The sequence below is a fragment of the Choloepus didactylus genome, chromosome 4 (assembly GCF_015220235.1).
Source record: "Choloepus didactylus isolate mChoDid1 chromosome 4, mChoDid1.pri, whole genome shotgun sequence".
In the NCBI taxonomy this organism is placed as follows: Eukaryota; Metazoa; Chordata; class Mammalia; order Pilosa; family Megalonychidae; genus Choloepus; species Choloepus didactylus.
The window spans coordinates 138,866,876-138,889,855 of NC_051310.1; the positions used below are offsets into that span (position 1 = coordinate 138,866,876).

The 22,980-nt window shown below is 37.2% G+C and overlaps 1 protein-coding gene across 1 annotated transcript in view; it reads right to left on the reverse strand.

Moving 5' to 3' along the window:
- The window catches only part of HAUS2 (HAUS augmin like complex subunit 2), a 28,996-nt gene that overhangs the window by 4,919 nt on the left and 1,097 nt on the right, over positions 1-22,980 (reverse strand). Inside the window, exons 2-5 of the mRNA XM_037834193.1 lie at positions 9,422-9,514; positions 8,998-9,067; positions 8,436-8,568; positions 6,177-6,285 (exon numbers count right to left, since the gene is read on the reverse strand). Of these exons, the coding sequence (XP_037690121.1) occupies positions 6,177-6,285; positions 8,436-8,568; positions 8,998-9,067; positions 9,422-9,514 (405 nt within the window). The remainder of the gene's footprint in view (positions 1-6,176; positions 6,286-8,435; positions 8,569-8,997; positions 9,068-9,421; positions 9,515-22,980) is intronic.

Here is a 22,980-nt window from a genome sequence, read left to right on the forward strand (position 1 = left end):
CAAAGTATGATCTATTGATATGCTGTTTACAAAAGACTCCTCTCAGACCCAGCAACACAAAGAGACTGAAAGTGAAAGGAAGGAAAAAAATATTCCACTCAAGCTGTAACCAACAGAAAGCAGGGATAGCTAAACTAACACCACACAAAATAGACTTTAAATGCAAAGATGTGATAAGAGACAAAGAACGACACTATATATTAGTAAAAGGGACAATTCACCAAGAAGAAATAACAGTCATAAATGTTTATGCACCCAGTCCAGAAGCTCCAAACTACAAGAGGCAAACATTGGCAAAAACTGACACGAGCAATAGATGTTTCTACAATAATAATAGGAGACTTCGATACACCACTCTCTTCTATAAAAAGAACAACCAGACAGAGTACCAATAAGGAAATTGAGAACCTAAACAATGTGATTAAATAAATCAGACCTAAGAGAAATATATAGATTGTTGTATCTCCTAACACGACGATATACACTTTTTTGTAGTGCTCATGGAACGTTCTCCAGGACAGATCATTTGCTGGGGCACAAGCAGGTCTCAATAAATTTAAGAAGACTGAAATTATTCAAAGCACATTTTCTGACCATAATGCAATGGAGCTGGAAATCATTAACCACTAAAGAATCAGAACTTTCACAAATACACGGAGGTTGAACAACAGTCTTAAACAATCACTGGGTCCAAGAAAAAATTGCAAGAGAAATCAGTAAATATCTGGAGATGAATGAAAACAAGAATATAACATAACAAAACATGGGATGCAGTGAAGGCAGCACTGGGCAGAAAATTTATAGCTTTAGATGCATACATTAAAAGGGAAGAAAGAGCTAAAACCAAAGACCTAACTGAACAACAGAAAAAGTGAAAGAACAGCAAACTACCCCTAAAGTAGAAGAAGAGAAATAACAAAGATTAAAGCAGAATTAAATTTTCTGAAGAACAAAAAAACAATAGAGAGAATAAATAAAGTCAAAAGTTGGTTCTTTGAAAAGATCAACAAGATAAACAAACCTATTGTAAGAGTGACAAAATCAAAAAGAGAGGAGATTCAAATAAACAAAATCAGAAATGAGAGAGGGGACATTACTATGGATCCCAAAGAAATTTAAAAAATCATAAGAGGGTAAGTGAACTACCATACACCAACAAACCAGACAACTTAGAGGAAATGAATAATTTCCTGGAAACACATGAACAACTTTAACTGACCAGAGAAGAAATAGGAGACCTCAACAAACCAATCACAAGTAAAGAGATCGAATGAGTCATCAAAAAGCTTCCTACAAATAAAAGGGCCAGATGGCTTCACAGGGGAATTTTACCAAACTTTCCATAAAGAACTGATACCATTGCTGCTCAAACTCTTTCAAAAATATTGAAGAAAATGGAACACTACCTAACTCATTTTATGAAGCTAACATCACTCAAATACCAAAACCAGATAAAGATGCTACAAGAAAGGAAAACTACAGGTCAATCTCCCTAATAAATACAGATGCAAAAATTCTCAACAAAATACTTGCAAATTGAATCCAAAGACATATTAAAAGAATTATACCCCACAACTAAGAGGGGTTCATTCCAGGCATGCAAGGGTGGTTCAACAGAAGAAAATCAATCAATGTAACACAAATCGTTAACAAACTGAAAGGAAAAAATCAAGTGATGGTCTCGAGAGATGCTGAAAAAGCATTCGACAAAATTCAGCATCCTTTTTTGATAAAAACACTTCAAAAGACAAGAATTGAAGGAAACTTCCTCAATATGAGGACTATGCCCTTTGGGACACACATGAAAACCCATAGTCAGCATAGTAGTCAATGGTGAGAGACCGAAAGCCTTCCCCCTAAGATCAGGAACGAGACAAGGAGGCCTGCTGTCACCACTAGTATTCAACATTGTGCTATAAATTCTAGCCAGAGCAATTCAGCAAGAAAAAGAAATAAAAGGCATCCAAATGGAAAGAAACAAGTAAAACTCCTATATTTGGAAAAACCTGAGAAATCAATGGCAAAGGTACTTGAGCTAAAAAACAAATTCAGTGACTCCCAGGGAGGAATGTAGACCTGGCATCGTGGGACGGAGAACATCTTCTTGACCAAAAGGGGGATGTGAAAGGAAATGAAATAAGCTTCAGTGGCAGAGAGATTCCAAAAGGAGCCGAGAGGTCACTCTGGTGGGCACTCTTACGCACAATTTAGACAACCCTTTTTAGGTTCTAAAGAATTGGGGTAGCTGGTGGTGGATACCTGAAACTATCAAACTGCAACCCAGAACCCATGAATCTCGAAGACAGTTGTATAAAAATGTAGCTTATGAGGGGTGACAATGGGATTGGGAAAGCCATAAGGACCACACTCCACTTTGTCTAGTTTATGGATGGATGAGCAGAAAAATAGGGGAAGGAAACAAACAGACAAAGGTACCCAGTGTTCTTTTTTACTTCAATTGCTCTTTTTCACTCTAATTATTATTCTTGTTATTTTTGTGTGTGTGCTAATGAAGGTGTCAGGGATTGATTTGGGTGATGAATGTACCACTATGTAATGGTACTGTAAACAATCGAAAGTACGATTTGTTTTGTATGACTGCGTGGTATGTGAATATATCTCAATAAAATGAAGATTAAAAAAAAAAAAAAAGTAGCTTATGAGGGGTGACAATGGAATTGGGAAAGCCATAAGGACCACACTCCACTTTGTCTAGTTTATGGATGGATGAGTAGAAAAATAGGAGAAGGAAACAAACAAACAAACAGACAAAGGCACCCAGTGTTCTTTTTTACTTCAATTGCTCTTTTTCACTTTAATTATTATTCTTGTTATTTTTGTGTGTGTGCTAATGAAGGTGTCAGGGATTGATTTAGGTGATGAATGTACAACTATGTAATGGTACTGTGAACAATCGAATGTATGATTTGTTTTGTATGATTGCGTGGTATGTGAATATATCTCAATAAAATGAAGATTAAAAAAAAAACAAATGCAGCAAAGTGGCAGGATGCAAGATTAATGCGCAAAAGTCAGTAATATTACTATACATTATTAATGACCTAACTGAAGAGGCAACCAAGAAAAAAATTCCATTCACAATAGCAACTAAAAGAATCAAGTATCTAGGAATAAACTTAACCAACAACGTAAAAGACCTCTACACAGAAAACTACAAAACTTTGTAAAAATAAATCAAAGAGGACCTAGATAGGTGGAAAGATATTCCATGTTCTTGGATAAGAAGGCTAAAGATCATTAAGAAGTCAATCCTACCCAAATTCATCTACACATTCAATGCAATTCCAATCAAAATTTCAACAACCTACTTTGTAGACTTGGGAAAGATAGTTATCAAATTTATCTGAGGGGAAAGGAGCCTCAAATTGCCAAAAGCATCTAAAAAAAAGAAGAATGAACTGGGAGGACTTACACTTCCTGACTTTAAAGCCTACTATAAAGTCAAAACAGCATGATACTGGCACAAAGGTAGAATACTGATCAATGGAATAGAATCGAGAGATCACAAATAGACCTCCAAACCTACGGTCAATAGATTTTTGACAAAGCCCTCAAATCCACTGAATTGGGACAGAATAGGCTCTTCAAGAAATGGGGCTGCGAGAACTGGATATCCATATCCAAAAAATGAAAGAGGACCCCTATCTTACATCCTATACAAAAATGAACTCAAAGTGGATCAAAGACCTCAATATAAGAGCCAGTAACATAAAACTCATAGAAGATAATATATGGAAACATTTTCAAGACCTAGTATTAGGAGGTAGCTTCTTAAACCTTACACCTAAAGCACAAGCAATGAAAGAAAAAATTAGATAAATGAGAACTCCTCAAAATCAAATGCTTCTGTGCCTCCAATGACTTTGTTAAGAAGGTGAAGTCAGCCAATTCAATGGGAGAAAATATTTGGAAACCATGTATCTGATAAGGGACTGATATCCAGTATACATAAAGAAACCCTACAACTTGACGACAGTACAAACAACCCAATTATAAAATGGGCAAAAGATAGGAAATGATATTTTTCCAAAGAAGAAATACAAATGGCTAAAAAGCACATAAAAAAATGTTCATCTTCATTAGCTCTTAAGGAGATGCAAATCAAAACCATAATGAGATATTATCTCACACCTATAAGAATGGCTGCCACTAAACACACAGGAAACCACAAATGCTGGAGAGGATGTAGAGAAATTGGAACACCTATCTACTGCTGGTGGAAACGTATGGTACAGCTGCTATGGAAGACAGTTTGGTGGTTCCTCAGAAAACTAAATATCAAGTTGCCAAAAGACCAGGCAATTCTACTACTCGGTGTATTTCCAAAAGATCTGAAAGCACTGGCACAAACAGACACTTGCACCCCACTGTTCACAGCAGTATTATTCACAATTGACAAAAGATGAAAATGGTTCATATGTTCTTCAACAGATGAGTGGATAAAGAAAATGTGGCATGTACATACAATGGAATACTAAGCAGCAGTAAGAAGGAATGAGGTCCTGAAATGTGACAACATGGATGAACCTTGAGGACATAACGCTGAGTGAGATGTCAGACACAAAAGAAGAGATACTGTATGTTATCACTAATACAAACTCCCTGAATAATGTAAAATCAGTCTTAAAGTGTTGAATATAGGGGACCTAGAGATACAGAAGCTAGAGAAAGGGGAGTGATTGTCTGTATGTACAGACTTAATAACGAGGTTGAATTTAAGGTTATTGGAATGGACAGTGGTAATGGTAGTTCATTAATGGAATTATAAGTATCAGTGCTGTATTGAAGGCAAACATGATTGAAAGGGGTTGTTTAAAGTCATGTATCTAACAGATTAACACTACAAATATAAATAAGTTCTTACATGATCTACTTCAAAGATAAGTTAACAACAGAATGGTATATGGGAAAAACTACCTATTGCATACTATGGACCATAGTTAACAGGAATACCTCACTAGTACCACACCAATACTAGGGTTAAATAATGGGGGGTGGGGGGGCATGGGTGGGTGGGTGGTAAGAGTTATAGGGTGTTTTGGGTTATGATAATTGTTTAAAATTGAGTGATGACGATTATACATCTAAGCGAGGATAATGTGAGACACTGTTTACTTTGGATAGAATATATGCTACGTGAAATTAGGGACCCCCTACTTAATATGTCAAGCCCTCGATCTTGAGGTTTGCTCTTATGAAACTTATTTTTGTAAAGGAGAGGCTAAGCCTACCTATAATTAGGCCTAAGAGTCACTTCCAGAGAGCTTTTATTGCTCAGATGTGGCCTCTCTCTCTCTCTCTAAGCCCAACTCTGCAAATAAATTCATTACCCTCTTGGGACATGACTCCCAGGGGTGAGCCTCCCTGGTGACATGGGACATGACTCCCAGGGATGAGACTGGCCTGGCATTGTGGATTGACAATGCCTTCTTGACCAACAGGTGGAAAAGAAACGTAACAAAATAAGGTTTCACTGGCTAAGAGATTTCAAATAAAATCAAGAGGCTGTCCTGGGGGTTACTCTTATGCAAGCTTCAGCTAGATATTGCTAATTGCCACAGTATGCCAAGCCACACCCAACAGTATTTCCAAAAACCCTAAATACCCAGGTCTCTATCTGAGACTATAAAAGTTTCACTCAGTAAGTGTATTTTTCAGAAACTAAAAAACTCCACATTGTTCCTATCCCATATAAATTCCAAAACTCAGAGGCCCAGTCTCTTTAAGCTGCATCCCCCTTCCCCATAATGTCGATACCCTTTTTCAATATGAACATGTGAGTGTGGTCACTGCCTAGATATCCCTGAAGACTGAGACAGTGACAATATGAGAGTAAGGAGTAGCAGTGGACAAGATAGGATTTAACAAAGGATTATAACTACTGAATCATTTTATATATATATATTTAGTCTCTAGTGAATTACAACAGCTTAAAGAAAATAACTGAAATTGTGGAACTATAATCCATACTATACTCTTGAAAGTTGCCCTATTAACAATTTGCTAAACTGTACTTTGGAAGTTACCGCTTTTCTGTATATATGTTATATTTCACACATAAAAAATGTTTAAATAAAAAAAAAAAGAACTACAGATAGCTTAAAATAATGTTAAAGGAGCTATTGAGGCACTTAAATGTTGTTCTTAATACTCACCATGTTCTTTAGATTTGCATCTAAATGAGGAATATTTCTAATAGTTTCAAGATGGGTTTCTAATCTCTCAATGAAAGTCACTGCCAACTCCAGCAAATATACCATGTATCTGGGAGAGGGAAAAAAAAGTCAGCTATTTTATTTTAGGTTAATTACTTTGTGTTCCTTTTCTTTCCCTTTAATCAGTCTTGTAGTTTGAGAGAAGAGAATTACAATCAACCCAATAACAATCTTTCTGCATTAATGAAAATATTAGCGCTATATATATATGTATATATATATATATATACATATATATATATATTCTCTTTCAAGTTAAGCAGGACCTACCTTATCATCAAAATAAAAAAATGGAAAGAGACAATACTAATCGTATCTGGAATCCAACCTAATATTAGACAAACCTCAATGTTAATTTTCTTATGTAAGTAAAGGAATCTTGTTAGATAAAACTTCATTCCATCTCATTCTACTAGTTCTCAGTGAAAAGTAAAGACAATTAGGATAAATTTCCTTCTATCAACAGACAATACATAAAACTACATCTTTGCATCTGCAAATGCTTTAAAATCATTAATCAGTTCTTTGATGTAGTATTATAGCTACATTAGTGATAGTGTACTGTACTGAGTAGATATTCAATATATCCACAAGAATGGAATTTTGCATATCTATTATTTTACAACAAAGTAAAAAATTTGGCACTTAAGAAGTCACTCAGGTCAGCCAATAGGGTATTCATGGAAAAAGTTAGCAATCCGATCCTCAGCTGCCTGTTTCTTTGTTAATAATAGCCTACATTGTTAATTTGATACTTGCAATTCTTCTATGTGAAAAGAAATCAGTAGAAATTATTACTATTCTATGGATTGAAAAACAGAGGCAAAACTTTAAATCATTTGCTCAAGGCTTTGAGGCATATAAACTAACTCCTTTAGTTAACAATGTTTTCATCTGTTGTCCTCTTTCCAACTTCATATATATACACATAGGCAACATTAATTCAACAATAAATTTACTCCATGGAAAACAGTTAAAACATAGTAAAAACAATTTGTACTGTCTTTTATATTGAGGTCTTTGAACCACTTTGAGTTAATTTTTGTGTAGGGTGTGAGGTAGGGGTCCTCTTTCATTCTTTTGGATATGGATGTCCAACTCTCCCAGCCCCATTTGTTGAAAAGACTGTTAAGTCCCAGTTCAGTGGCTTTGGGGGCCATAACAAAGATCAGTCGGCCATAGATCTGGGGGTCTATCTCCAAATTCTCAATTCGATTCCACTGATCAATATGTCTGTCTTTGTGCCAGTACCATGCTGTTTGACTACTGTGGCTTTATAATAAGCTTCAAAGTCAGGGAGTGTAAGTCCTCCCACTTCGTTTTTCTTTTTTAGAGTGCTTTTAGCAATTCGAGGCATCTTCCCTTTCCAAATAAATTTGATAACTAGCTTTTCCAAGTCTGCAAAGTAGGTTGTTGGAATTTTGATTGCATCGAATCTGTAGCCTCTTTGTTGCTCAGATGTGGCCCTCTCTCTTTAACTAAGCCACCTTGGCAGGTGATCTCACTGCCTTCCCCTCTACGTGGGATCTGACACCCAGGAATGTACTCCCTAGCAACGTGGAATATGACTCCCGGGGAGGAATCTAGACCTGGCATCGTGGGAGGGAGAATATCTTCTTGACCAAAAGGGGGATGTGAAATGAAATAAGTTTCAGTGGCTGAGAGATTCCAAAAGGAGATGAGAGGTCACTCTGGTGGTACTCTTACACACAATACAAATAACCCTTTTTAGGTTTTGGTGAATTGGAGTGGCTAGCAGTAAATACCTGAAAACTATCAAACTATAATCCAGAACCCTTGAATTTTAAAGATGATTGTATAACAATGTAGCTTAAAAAACAAAACAACAAACAAATTTGTACCCACCTTGCTATATATAATGAATCTAATTTCCTTAATTAGTCATAATTTATAATTCCCAAAACACAATGGACAAAAAAAAAATTTAAAAAATTAAAGAAAAAAACAAACACAATGGACAAAAGGAACTACTTTCTCTTCATCATAGCTATAATTTTTTAAAAGCAAAGTAAAGGATTTTCTTTATGGTTTAATGTATCAGCATTAATAACAATGTTAACAGATAGAATCACTGATATATTGTTTAATGAATTATGTTACAAAGGAACTATTAGCCTAAATAAAAACTATCCTCAATATACATGAGTATCTCTGTACATTTCTATTACTCAATCTAACCTGTGATAAGCAGCTTCAATAGGCAAGTTTTCCTGGCATATGGGTTTCATTAGTCTCTGCCTGAGGGACCTCTTCTCTTTTAGCACTGCTTCCAAATGATTGTTCATGCTTTGCAGGGTATGACACTTCTGATCTATACAAACCAGAAACAGTAATAATAGTTAGCAACAGGACAAGTAAGTTTTGGATCACTAATCATTTCTTCTTTGCTTTGGTTTGACACTATGTCAAAAATTAACCCTACTACTTAACCCCTAATTTCTCTTTATCTTTCATACCAATACCAGTTTCATGTTCAACTCTTTCTCTTACCTTTCCTACTGACAACCAAATGCAATGCAATATTATTTCTCTGTTTCCCAACAGTATCTCTTATTCAGTTTTTATAGACAGAACCATTCCTCTTTGCCTAAAGCCAATCCATTTTTGGTATTTTGCATTTCAGCAGCATTAGCAGCCTGGAACTTTATGGTATATCATAATTTTGTTGACGAGTGCTCCTTTAAGGCAATCAATAAAAAGCTAAAATTCCAATAATTACCCAGTTAACCAAATCACTTACCTAAAAAGAAAGGATGAACAACATCTGCTGTATCTTTTTCTAGTTTTAGGAGCTCAATATCCAAGTTTTTCTACATTAGGAACAAAAGTAACATTTAGCTCACTCAAAAAATAGCCTGAAAGAAAGGTTTAAATTCTGATAAAATGTATGGTCTTTCACCCAGGAATATTTAAGGAGGGTGGCCAGGTGATCTGTTATGAGATCTACTGAAAGCTTTTCATTTTGATGTTCAAGCGCTGATACTGCTATTGCTACTACTAACACTACTATTACTATTACTACTACTATTAACTATTACATATAAATACCTACCTTTTTATGCACCAGATTCTGCTCTAAGAAAAAGAAAACTGCTGATGTTTGAACCAATTAGAATTCTCTTCATGTGCTAGAACAGGAAAGTAAAAAGTCCAACAGAATTTACCTGGTAGATTTCAGCTTGAATATTTGTGATCTGATGTAGTCTTGAGAAGTTCACGAAGCAAGAAGCTGATTTCTTAGATACATTTAACATCTCCTATTGATGAACAAATGAACAGAAAAAGCAACATTATGTCACAAAAAACTTTCTGTATGCATTAGAATAGTATGCCTGTGGTTCTAAAATATGAGGATATATTGTAAACACTGCCCTGAACATGAAATATAAAGTAAAAACAGTGGCAATGCATATTTCTTGTTTTTAAAACTTTCTTTATAACAAATCATTTGCCCCAATATTTACAAAATAAGAAAAACAAAACGTGATGACTTTGCACTATTTCCTAAAACATTTGTACCATACACAATAAATTTGCACTAATGATACCTTATTAGAACATTCTAATGCTGTGGTTGTTGGAGAATTATCTCTACCCTTTGAAATGACCCAGTCCTGCAACCTTCCTGGGGTAAAAAACAAATACCTTTTTTCCCTACGGAAACATTAATCTAATCACTAAATGACCTCTATTGGCTACAAGTTTCTCATCCTGTCTCTGTTCACACTGTCACTCTGTTCATAGAGGAGTGTTTATAACCAGATATAATTATTCTTCTAAAAAGGCTACCACTTCTTTATCTTTTCACCCTACTATTCTCTGTTATTCTGCCCTCCCCTCCCATCCTTTTCCTAAGTTGCAGCTAATCTCAGAATAAGAATATTAACTTGCTCGTCCCTTGCCTTCATTCATGATTTTCTGCATCCTCCTCTTCTTTTCTAGAATATTAGCACAATACAGAACTTTCGAGATCATACAGGCCAGGAATTGGCAAGTCATAGTTCATGAACCAAATGCAGCCCACTGACTGTTTTGGTATGGTCCTCAAGCTTAGAATAATTTTATATTTTTTTAATTGTTGAAAAAAAGAAAAATAATATTTTGTGATACATGGAAATTATATGAAATTCAAATTTCAGGGTCCAGAAAAAAAGTTTTACTGGAACACAACTTCATTTATGTATTATCTCTGGCTGCTTTTGTGTTATATATGCAACCATATGGACTAAAAAGTCTCAGATATTTGCTTTCAGGACCTTCACAGCAAACGTTTGCTGACCCCTGATCATCAATTTTACAAACATTTATTCAGTTAGGCAATGGAAGATACAAGGATGAATGAAACGAGCTCCCTGCCCTCAAGAAGCTCATAATGCAAGGGGGGTGGAAGCCGAGGCATTCTAGACAGAACAAAATATTACAATTTTTTCATACCTGTCAGTTATCGCTAACATATATGTGAGAAAAGGAGGGAAGATCAGGCTGGAAATGCAGTTTTGTACATAATCACAGAAGATCTTGAATGTTATGTTAAGCAATTATATTGCAGAAAATGGGAGCAAAATGGGAGTAGTTTTCTGGTGAAGAAGTAACATGACTATATATTATACATATTTTAGAAATTAAAATAGGAGTAGTAAAGATCAAAAAAAATGCAGAGCCAGGGGATAGGAGGAGAAGAGAATGAGGAATGACTGTTTAACAGGTATGTGGTTTCCATCTGGGGTGATAAAAGACTCTGGAACTAGTTAGTGGTGATGGTTGTACAACATTGTGATTGTACTCAATGCCACTAAATTGTGTGTACTTTGGCACAATTTTAAAAAACAAAACAAAACCTAGTAGCCATCCAATATTAAAAACAAATACTACCCACTATGTGGGACATGAGTCTTAGGGGTGTAAGTCTCCGTGGCAATGTGGGACATGACTTCCAGGGATGAGTCTGGCATCATAGGATTGACCATGCCTTATTGACCAAGAGGGGGAAGAGAAATGGAACAAAATAAAGTTTCAGTGGCTAAGAAATTTCAAATAGGGTTGGGAGGTCATTCTGGAGGTTACTCTTATGCAAGCTTCAGCCAGATATTGCAAATCGCCATGGTATGCCAAGCCCCAAACACCAATATTCAAAGAAGTATTAGCCGAAAACTTACCAAATTTAAAGAAAAATATGAATATACACATTTAAGACACTCAGTGAACTCCAAACAGGATAAACCCAAACAGACCCACACTCTAGCATATTATAATCAAAAACAGAGAACTTTGAAAGCCACTAGAGAGAAGTAATGTGTCATGTACAAGGGAGCCACAATAAGATTAAATGCCAATTTCTCATTGGAAACCATGGAGGCAAGAAGGCAGTGGGATGGCATATTTAAAGGGCCGAAAGCAAAAAACTGCCAACCAAGAATTCTATATTCAGCAAAACTGTGTTTCAAAATGAGGGAGAGGAGAAGACATTCCCAGATAAACAAAAGCCAAGAGTTTATCGCTACTAGCCTTGTCCTACAGAGATGACAGTTTTGCAGGTTGAAAGGAAAGGACAATAGACAACCAATCAAAGCTGCATGAAGAAACAAAGATCTCTGGTGAAGTTAATGACATGGGTAAATATAAATGCCAGTATTATTGTATTTTTGGTTTGTAACTCTACTTTTTACCTCCCATAGGCAAGTGCCTAAAATGTAATGATAAATCAGAGGGTTTGGACTCATAACATAGAACCTCATAATTTATGACAAGAACTACATAAAGGTGGGGGGATGGAGGGGTAGAGGAACAAAGTCTGTGTATACTACTGAAGTTAAACTGGTATTAAAGTGACCTAGATTGCTACAGATTAGGAGGTTAAATTTAAGATTCATGGTAACTAAAAAAAAAAATAATGGAGAATATGCAAGCTTATAGAGACAGAAATTAGAGTACACATTGCTGGGGAGGCAGGGAAAGGGGGTTGGGAATTAATGCATAATGGTGTAGGGTTTCTGTTTAGGAATATGGTAAAGTTTTAGCAATGGAAGGTGATGAGGGACTACAATATTGTGAATGTGATTAATCCCATTGAATGGTATGCTTGGGAGTGGCTGAGATGGGAAAGTTTATGTTGTATCTGTGTTCCCACAATTTAAAGAAAAGAAAAAGAAAGACCAACTGAAGACACTGACAATTAAATGCAATACATGATCCTGGATGGGATCCTGCAAGGGAGGAATAAAGGGCTCAAAGGGACATTATTGGGACACATTAAAAAATTGGAATATAGACTGTAAGCTTTACAGCAATGTCAAATTTCTTGAATTTGATAACTGCACTTATGGTGGTTACATAGTGAATATCCTTGTTCTTAGGAAATGTACATGGCAGTATTAAGTGTTCATGGAGCATGACGCATACAACTTAACACTCTAGTGTTCAGAAAATGAACTGATAAATAGAAAGAACGATACAGCAAATGTGGCAAAATGTGAAAATTGGTGGATCTTGGTTATCTTGGGGGGTATGTTGGATTCTCTATACAGAGTTTGTATTATATTTTTAACTGTCCTCTAAGTTCAAAAATATTTCAAAATAAAAAGTTAGGATAAAAAAAGGAAAGGAAGGTAAAGATATGAGTCCCTGTGAAGATGGAATTGACACATCCTAGTTGATATGGGGAGTTAGGGATAAAGTTGAGTCAATACCGACTCTTAAGAATTCTGCTTCAGGTGTTTGGGCAGATAGTTATGCCATTCACTGAGGTAGATAACATAAAATATTTTACTTACTGCTGGCAAAATTGAGGACCAGGGAAGTTAAGTATTAGTTCAACGTCGCACTGCTAATGTACACCAGGGATAAAATGAGAACGCATCTAGTCTGTTGCATTTTTATCGTATCAGCCTGAATCTTTTTCTTTTCTTTTCTCATCCACAGAAAGTAAATGATAGTAAAATATCTCTCATTTCAGTGCAACCCACTCACTTTCTGGTATATCTCTACCCCTCCATGTGTATATCCTAATGTTAGTGGCCTATTTGGCAAACTAGTAAACTGTTGGGTTCAACAACGGGGTAATGGCGCTTAGCCAAGCACATGCAAGAGAAACCAGAGGGAAAATAAGAATGCTCAACTAGGAGAGCAAAAAAGGAGAGAGGAAAGAAAGAGCAGCCAAATCCCCTGGTACACACAAATTCTATGTATTTGAGGTTTCTGATTAGCCCTACACCTTTTAAAAAAATAAAAAATTTAAAATAAGAGCTGGAATTGGGGAATAGGGAATACAGAAAAGTCTTTCAGTTTTTCTCTTTGGCTACTGGCATTATATATTATATATTTTACATATCACTGGGGCAAATGAAAAGGAAAGGATCCTGAGGAAAAGGAGACTGCTTAGGGAATTTCCATTTACTCTGTTGCTATGCACAATAAGAAGCTGAAATCTAGAACCTCGATGCTTATTATAAAAATTCTGGTTAACTGTGTGTGTGAGTGTGTGTGTGTATAAACTTGCAATCTATGGACATCCTTTCTTCACACTGAATTCCAGCTGAGGGACACTAAAAAGGGGACAGTATATCAGAGAAGTCAGCAGCAGAGGCTCTAAAGTGGGAGAGCTGGCACACTGAGGAAATTTCCTGAGTTTTTTGTAGGTTCAAATGCTCATCTTATGCATTGCCAGTAGAGGGAGTCTTAATCAATAAAGACTCCACGAATCACTCAAAGTTGCTGCAAAAATAGCTAGGTTGTAAGGTCACTAAGCCTAGAAAGGAGCAAATGCCAATTATTCTCTGGAAGGTTAGTCCTACTTTTCTTTCATCCAATCACTTCCTAATGGATAACAGATCAAAACTGAAGCTATGTTTACTGTAACAGTTGTATGAAATTTGATCTTTGGCATCATTCTTAATTTTTAACGCATGTGGGATGGTATTCATTAAAGGGTTGAACTGTTTATAGGAATCATATGACAAATCATTTTCAAAGAACAGATTCTAAATTCCTCTAATAAAAATAGATTTTCATATGTAAAGTATGCATAAAGTAGGATCAACTACAAATCTGTAAATAATTCCCTCATTGGGTCTTGCTATGAAGTAAGATTCTAAGAGGATCTTAAGGAGTTAGGGAATGCCAGATTTTACCTGCAGGCAAAACACATAACTGTCTAATTAGTGTCATTTGAGAGACACTAGAAAGACCATCCCCCAAAAAGCAACCACCGGGCGGGGCAAGATGGCGGACTGGTGAGCTGTATGTTTTAGTTACTCCTCCAGGAAAGTAGGTAGAAGCCAGGAACTGCGTGGATTGGACACCACAGAGCAATCTGACTTTGGGCATACTTCATACAACACTCATGAAAATGTGGAACTGCTGAGATCAGCGAAATCTGTAAGTTTTTGCGGCCAGGGGACCCGCGCCCCTCCCTGCCAGGCTCAGTCCCGTGGAAGGAGGGGCTGTCAGCTCCAGGAAGGAGAAGGGAGAACTGCAGTGGAAGCCCTTATCAGAAACTCATTCTACTGATCCAAACTCCAACCATAGATAGACTGAGACCAGACACCAGAGAATCTGAGAGCAGCCAGCCCAGCAGAGAGGAGACAGGCATAGAAAAAAACAGCACGAAAAACTCCAAAATAAAAGCGGAGGATTTTTGGAGTTCTGGTGAACATAGAAAGGGGAAGGGCAGAGCTCAGGCCCTCAGGCTCATATGCAAATCCCGAAGAAAAGCTGATCTCTCTGCCCTGTGGACCTTTCCTTAATGGCCCTAATTGCTTTGTCTCTTAGCATTTCAATAACCCATTAGATCTGTGAGGATGGCCTTTTTTTTTTTTTTTTTTTAATCCTGTTTTCTTATTCTAAAACAATTACTCTAAGAAGCCCAATACAGAAAGCTTCAAAGACTTGCAATTTGGGCAGGTCAAGACAAGAGCAGAACTAAGAGAGCTCTGAGACAAAAGGCAATAATCCAGCGGCTGAGAAATTTCACTAAACCACAACTTCCCAAGAAAAGGGGGGTGTCCACTTACAGCCATCATCCTGGTGGACAGGAAACACTCCTGCCCATCGCCAGCCCCATAGCCCAGAGCTGCCCCACACAACGCAGTGTGACAGAAGTGCTTCAAATAACAGGCACAAACCACAAAACTGGGCGTGGACATTAGCCTTCCCTGCAACCTCAGCTGATTGTCCCAGAGTTCAGAAGGTGGAGCAGTGTGAATTAACAAAGCCCCATTCAGCCATCATTTCAGCAGACTGGGAGCCTCCCTACACAGCCCAGAAGCCCAGAACTGCCCTGGGGGGACGGCACTCACCTGTGACATAGCACAGTCATCCCTCAACAGAGGACCAGGGGGTGCACGGCCTGGAAGAGGGACCCACTTGCAAGTCTCAGGAGCCATACGCCAATACCAAGGACTTGTGGGTCAGTGGCAGAGACAAACTGTGGCAGGACTGAACTGAAGGATTAGACTATTGCAGCAGCTTTAAAACTCCAGGATCACCAGGGAGATCTGATTGTTAGAGCCACCCCCACTCCCTGACTGCCCAGAAACACGCCCCATATACAGGGCGAACAACACCAACTACACACACAAGCTTGGTAAACCAATTGGACCCCACAAGACTCACTCCCCCACTCACCACAAAGGCAAAGCAGGGGAGAACTGGCTTGTGGAGAAGAGGTGGCTCGTGGACGCCACCTGCTGGTTAGTTAGAGAAAGTGTACTCCACGAAGCTGTAGATCTGATAAATTAGAGATAAGGACTTCAATTGGTCTACACATACTAAAAGAACCCTATCAAGTTCAGCAAATGCCAAGAAGCCAAAAACAACAGAAAATTATACAGCATATGAAAAAACCAGACGATATGGATAACCCAAGCCCAAGCACCCAAATCAAAAGACCAGAAGAGACACAGCACCTAGAGCAGCTACTCAAAGAACTAAAGATGAACAATGAGACTGTAGTACGGAATACAAAGGATATCAAGAAGACCCTAGAAGAGCATAAAGAAGACATTGCAAGACTAAATAAAAAAATAGATGATCTTATGGAAATTAAAGAAACTGTTGACCAAATTAAAAAGATTCTGGACACTCATAGTACAAGACTAGAGGAAGTTGAACAACGAATCAGTGACCTGGAAGATGACAGAATGGAAAATGAAAGTATAAAAGAAAGAATGGGGAACAAAATTGAAAATATCGAAACGGACCTCAGGGATATGATAGATAATATAAAACGTCCTAATATAATACTCATTGGTGTTCCAGAAGGGGAAGAAAAGGATAAAGGTCTAGGAAGAGTATTCAAAGAAATTGTTGGGGAAAACTTCCCAAATCTTCTAAACAACATAAATACACAAATCATAAATGCTCAGCGAACTCCAAATAGAATAAATCCAAATAAACCCACTCCGAGACATATTCTGATCACACTGTCAAACACGGAAGAGAAGGAGCAAGTTCTGAAAGCAGCAAGAGAAAAGCAATTCACCACATAAAAAGGAAACAGCATAAGACTAAGTAGTGACTACTCAGCAGCCACCATGGAGGCCAGAAGGCAGTGGCATGATATATTTAAAAATCTGAGTGAGAAAAATTTCCAGCCAAGAATACTTTATCCAGCAAAGCTCTCCTTCAAATTTGAGGGAGAGCTTAAATTTTTCACAGACAAACAAATGCTGAGAGAATTTGCTAACAAGAGACCTGCCCTACTGGAGATACTAAAGGGAGCCCTACAGGCAGAGAAACAAAGAAAGGACAGAGAGACTTGGAGAAAGGTTCAGTACTAAAGAGATTCGGTATGGGTACAATAACGGATATTAATAGAGAGAGGGGAAAAATATATATGACAAACATAAACCAAAGGATAAGATGGCTGATTCAAGAAATGCCTTCACGGTTATAACGTTGAATGTAAATGGATTAAACTCCCCAATTAAAAGATATAGATTCGCAGAATGGATCAAAAAAAATGAACCATCAATATGTTGCATACAAGAGACTCATCTTAGACACAGGGACACAAAGAAACTGAAAGTGAAAGGATGGAAAAAAATATTTCATGCAAGCTACAGCCAAAAGAAAGCAGGTGTAGCAATATTAATCTCAGATAAAATAGACTTTAAATGCAGGGATGTTTTGAGAGACAAAGAAGGCCACTACATACTAATAAAAGGGGCAATTCAACAAGAAGAAATAACAATCATAAATGTCTATGCACCCAATCAAGGTGCCACAAAGTACATGAGAGAAACACTGGCAAAACTAAAGGAAGCAATTGATGTTTCCACAATAATTGTGGGAGACTTCAACACATCACTCTCTCCTATTGATAGATCAACCAGACAGAGGACCAATAAGGAAACTGAAAACCTAAACAATCTGATAAATGAATTAGATTTAACAGACATATACAGGACATTACATCCCAAATCACCAGGATACACATACTTTTCTAGTGCTCACAGAACTTTCTCCAGAATAGATCATATGCTAGGACATAAAACAAGCCTCAGTAAATTTAAAAAGATTGAAATTATTCAAAGCACATTCTCTGACCACAGTGGAATACAATTAGAAGTCAATAACCATCAGAGACTTAGAAAATTCACAAATACCTGGAGGTTAAACAACACACTCCTAAACAATCGGTGGGTTAAAGAAGAAATAGCAAGAGAAATTGCTAAATATATAGAGACGAATGAAAATGAAAACACAACATACCAAAACCTATGGGATGCAGCAAAAGCAGTGCTGAGGGGGAAATTTATAGCACTAAACACATATATTAAAAAGGAAGAAAGAGCCAAAATCAAAGAACTAATGGGTCAACTGAAGAAGCTAGAAAATGAACAGCAAACCAATCCTAAACCAAGTAGAAGAAAAGAAATAACAAGGATTAAAGCAGAAATAAATGACATAGAGAACAAAAAAACAATAGAGGATAAATATCACCAAAAGTTGGTTCTCTGAGAAGATCAACAAGATTGACAAGCCCCTAGCCAGTATGACAAAATCAAAAAGAGAGAAGACCCATATAAACAAAATAATGAATGAAAAAGGTGACATAACTGCAGATCCTGAAGAAATTAAAAAAATTGTAAGAGGATACTATGAACAACTGTATGGCAACAAACTGGATAATGTAGAGGAAATGGACAATTTCCTGGAAACATATGAACAACCTAGACTGACCAGAGAAGAAATAGAAGACCTCAACCAACCCATCACAAGCAAAGAGACCCAATCAGTCATCAAAAATCTTCCCACAAATAAATGCCCAGGGTCAGATGGCTTCACAGGGGAATTCTACCAAACTTTCCGGAAAGAACTGACACCAATCTTACTCAAACTCTTTCAAAACATTGAAGAAAATGGAATACTACCTAACTCATTTTATGAAGCTAACATCAATCTAATACCAAAACCAAGCAAAGATGCTACAAAAAAGGAAAACTACCACCCAATCTCCCTAATGAATATAGATGCAAAAATCCTCAACAAAATACTTGCAAATCGAATCCAAAGACACATTAAAAAAACATACACCATGACCAAGTGGGGTTCATTCCACGTATGCAAGGATGGTTCAACATAAGAAAATCAATCAATGTATTACAACACATTAAAAATTCAAAAGGGAAAAATCAAATGATCATCTCAATAGATGCTGAAAAAGCATTTGACAAAATCCAACATCCCTTTTTGATAAAAACACTTCAAAAGGTAGGAATTGAAGGAAACTTCCTCAATATGATAAAGAGCATATATGAAAAACCCACAGCTAGCATAGTACTCAATGGTGAAAGACTGAAAGCCTTCCCTCTAAGATTAGGAACAAGACAAGGATGCCCGCTGTCACCACTGTTATTCAACATTGTGCTGGAAGTGCTAGCCAGGGCAATCTGGCTAGACAAAGAAATAAAAGGCATCCAAATTGGAAAAGAAGAAGTAAAACTGTCATTGTTTGCAGATGATATGATCTTATATCTGGAAAACCCTGAGAAATCGATGATACAGCTACTAGAGCTAATCAACAAATTAAGCAAAGTAGCGGGATACAAGATTAATGCACATAAGTCAGTAATGTTTCTATATGCTAGAAATGAACAAACTGAAGAGACACTCAAGAAAAAGATACCATTTTCAATAGCAACTAAAAAAATCAAGTACCTAGGAATAAACTTAACCAAAGATGTAAAAGACCTATACAAAGAAAACTACATAACTCTACTAAAAGAAATAGAAGGGGACCTTAAAAGATGGAAAAATATTCCATGTTCATGGATAGGAAGGCTAAATGTCATTAAGATGTCGATTCTATCCAAACTCATCTACAGATTCAATGCAATCCCAATCCAAATTCCAACAAACTACTTTGCAGACTTGGAAAAGCTAGTTATCAAATTTATTTGGAAAAGGAAGATGCCTCGAATTGCTAAAGACACTCTAAAAAAGAAAAACGAAGTGGGAGGACTTACACTCCCTGACTTTGAAGCTTATTATAAAGCCACAGTTGCCAAAACAGCATGGTACTGGCACAAAGATAGACATATAGATCAATGGAATCGAATTGAGAATTCAGAGATAGACCCTCAGATCTATGGCTGACTGATCTTTGATAAGGCCCCCAAAGTCACTGAACTGAGTCATAATGGTCTTTTCAACAAATGGGGCTGGGAGAGTTGGATATCCATATCCAAAAGAATGAAAGAGGACCCCTACCTCACCCCCTACACAAAAATTAACTCAAAATGGACCAAAGATCTCAATATAAAAGAAAGTACCATAAAACTCCTAGAAGATAATGTAGGAAAACATCTTCAAGACCTTGTATTAGGCGGCCACTTCCTAGACTTTACACCCAAAGCACAAGCAACAAAAGAAAATATAGATAAATGGGAACTCCTCAAGCTTAGAAGTTTCTGCACCTCAAAGGAATTTCTCAAAAAGGTGAAGAGGCAGTCAACTCAACGGGAAAAAATTTTTGGAAACCATGTATCTGACAAAAGACTGATATCTTGCATATATAAAGAAATCCTACAACTCAATGACACTAGTACAGACAGCCCAATTATAAAATGGGCAAAGGATATGAAAAGACGGTTCTCTGAAGAAGAAATACAAATGGCCAAGAAACACACGAAAAAATTTTCAGCTTCACTAGCTATTAGAGAGATGCAAATTAAGACCATAATGAGATACCATCTAACACCGATAAGAGTGGCTGCCATTAAACAAACAGGAAACTACAAATGCTGGAGAGGATGTGGAGAAATTGGAACTCTTATTCATTGTTGGTGGGACTGTATAATGGTTCAGCCACTCTGGAAGTCAGTCTGGCAGTTCCTTAGAAAACTAGATTTAGAGTTACCATTCGATCCGGCGATTGCACTTCTCGGTATATACCCGGAAGATTGGAAAGCAGTGACACGAACAGATGTCTGCATGCCAATGTTCATAGCAGGATTATTCACAATTGCCAAAAGATGGAAACAACCCAAATGTCCTTCAACAGATGAGTGGATAAATAAAATGTGGTATATACACACGATGGAATACTACACGGCAGTAAGAAGGAACGATGTTGCATGGATGAACCTTGAAGACATAATGCTGAGCGAAATAAGCCAGAAACAAAAAGAGAAATATTATATGCTACTACTAATGTGAACTTTGAAAAATGTAAAACGAATGGTTTATAATGTAGAATGTAGGGGAACTAGCAATAGAGAGCAATTAAGGAAGGGGAACAGTAATCCAAGAAGAACAGATACGCTATTTAACGTTCTGGGGATGCCCAGGAATGACTATGGTCTGTTAATTTCTGATGGATATAGTAGGAGCAAGTTCACAGAAATGTTGCTATATTATGTAACTTTCTTGGGGTAAAGTAGGAACAGATTGGAAGTAAAGCAGTTATCTTAGGTTAGTTGTCTTTTTCTTACTCCCTTGTTATGGTCTCTTTGAAATGTTCTTTTATTGTATGTTTTTCTTTTTTATTTTATTTTATTTTATTTTTTCCCCATACAGTTGATTTAAAAAGGAAAAAAAGGTTAAAAAAAAAAAAAAAAATTAGGAAAAAAATATGTAGTGCCCCCTTGAGGAGCCTGTGGAGAATGCAGGGGTATTGGCCTACCCCACCTCGATGGTTGCTAACATGACCACAGACATAGGGAACTGGTGGTTTGATGGGTTGAGCCCTCTACCGTAGGTTTTACCCTTGGGAAGACAGTTGCTGCAAAGGAGAGGCTAGGCCTCCCTATAACTGTGCCTAAGAGCCTCCTCCCGAATGCCTCTTTGTTGCTCTGATGTGGCCCTCTCTCTCTACCTAAGCCAACTTGAAAGGTGAAATCAATGCCCTCCCCTCTACGTGGGATCAGACACCCAGGGGAGTGAATCTCCCTGGCAACGTGGAATATGACTCCCGGGGAGGAATGTAGACCCAGCATCGTGGGACGGAGAACATCTTCTTGACCAAAAGGGGGATGTGAAAGGAAATGAAATAAGCTTCAGTGGCAGAGAGATTCCAAAAGGAGCCGAGAGGTCACTCTGGTGGGCACTCTTACACACAATTTAGACAACCCTTTTTAGGTTCTAAAGAATTGGGGTAGCTGGTGGTGGATACCTGAAACTATCAAACTACAACCCAGAACCCATGAATCTCAAAGACAATTGTATAAAAATGTAGCTTATGAGGGGTGACAACAGGATTGGGAAAACCATAAGGACCACACTCCCCTTTGTCTAGTTTATGGATGGATGAGTAGAAAAATAGGGGAAGGAAACAAACAAACAAACAGACAAAGGTACCCAGTGTTCTTTTTCACTTCAATTGCTCTTTTTCACTTTAATTATTATACTTATTATTTGTGTGTGTGTGCTAATGAAGGTGTCAGGGATTGATTTAGGTGATGAATGTACAACTATGTAATGGTACTGTGAACAATCGAATGTACAATTTGTTTTGTATGACTGCGTGGTATGTGAATATATCTCAATAAAATGAAGATTAAAAAAAAAAAAAAAAGCAACCACCACCCCAAAAAAACAGCTCACCCATCAATGCCTAAAATTCTCTCAGTGGTGACTGACTACTCTGGTTTAGGTATTTCTATCTCCTACCAATACTCTCTGGAGGAATATTAAGTTCCAAATGTCTACTAAAATTTTACCAAATTATTTTACTTTGTGACAGGAGAACTGGACAATACAAGTGGGAGTACTAGGGAACTGGTAGGAAGAAAACACAAGAGAGATGTGAGGGAGGATTCACATGGGAGTGTGTGGTTGGGTTTTGCCTGTTTTCCAACATATTCATTACTACTTCTTGCTCCCCAGAAAATCCACAAGGTCTGGTTATTAGGAGTTCTTCAACAGAAGTTTCACTTTTTCAAGATAGTATCACAGGATCATTTATGACTGTTCATCTTAGAAAGATATAATGTGCCAGAAAAGGGAAAGCTCTGGGATCTAATTCCATCTCACTAGCTGAGTGACCTTGGGCAAGTTTCTTGGTCTCTTTAGACCTTAGTTCCTTCATTTTAGAAATACTGTAAGGTATTAGAAGTCTCTAACGACTCTTCTAAGCATAAAAAATTGTATGTTTTTCCATTAATCATGTTGATACTGCTAATATCTGCAGATGATTTTACCATTTAACTTGTCTCAGTTTCCATTTTAGTGGAATTCCTCAACTTCCTCTTTATCTCAAAATATCTTTCCTTTCTTTCACTCA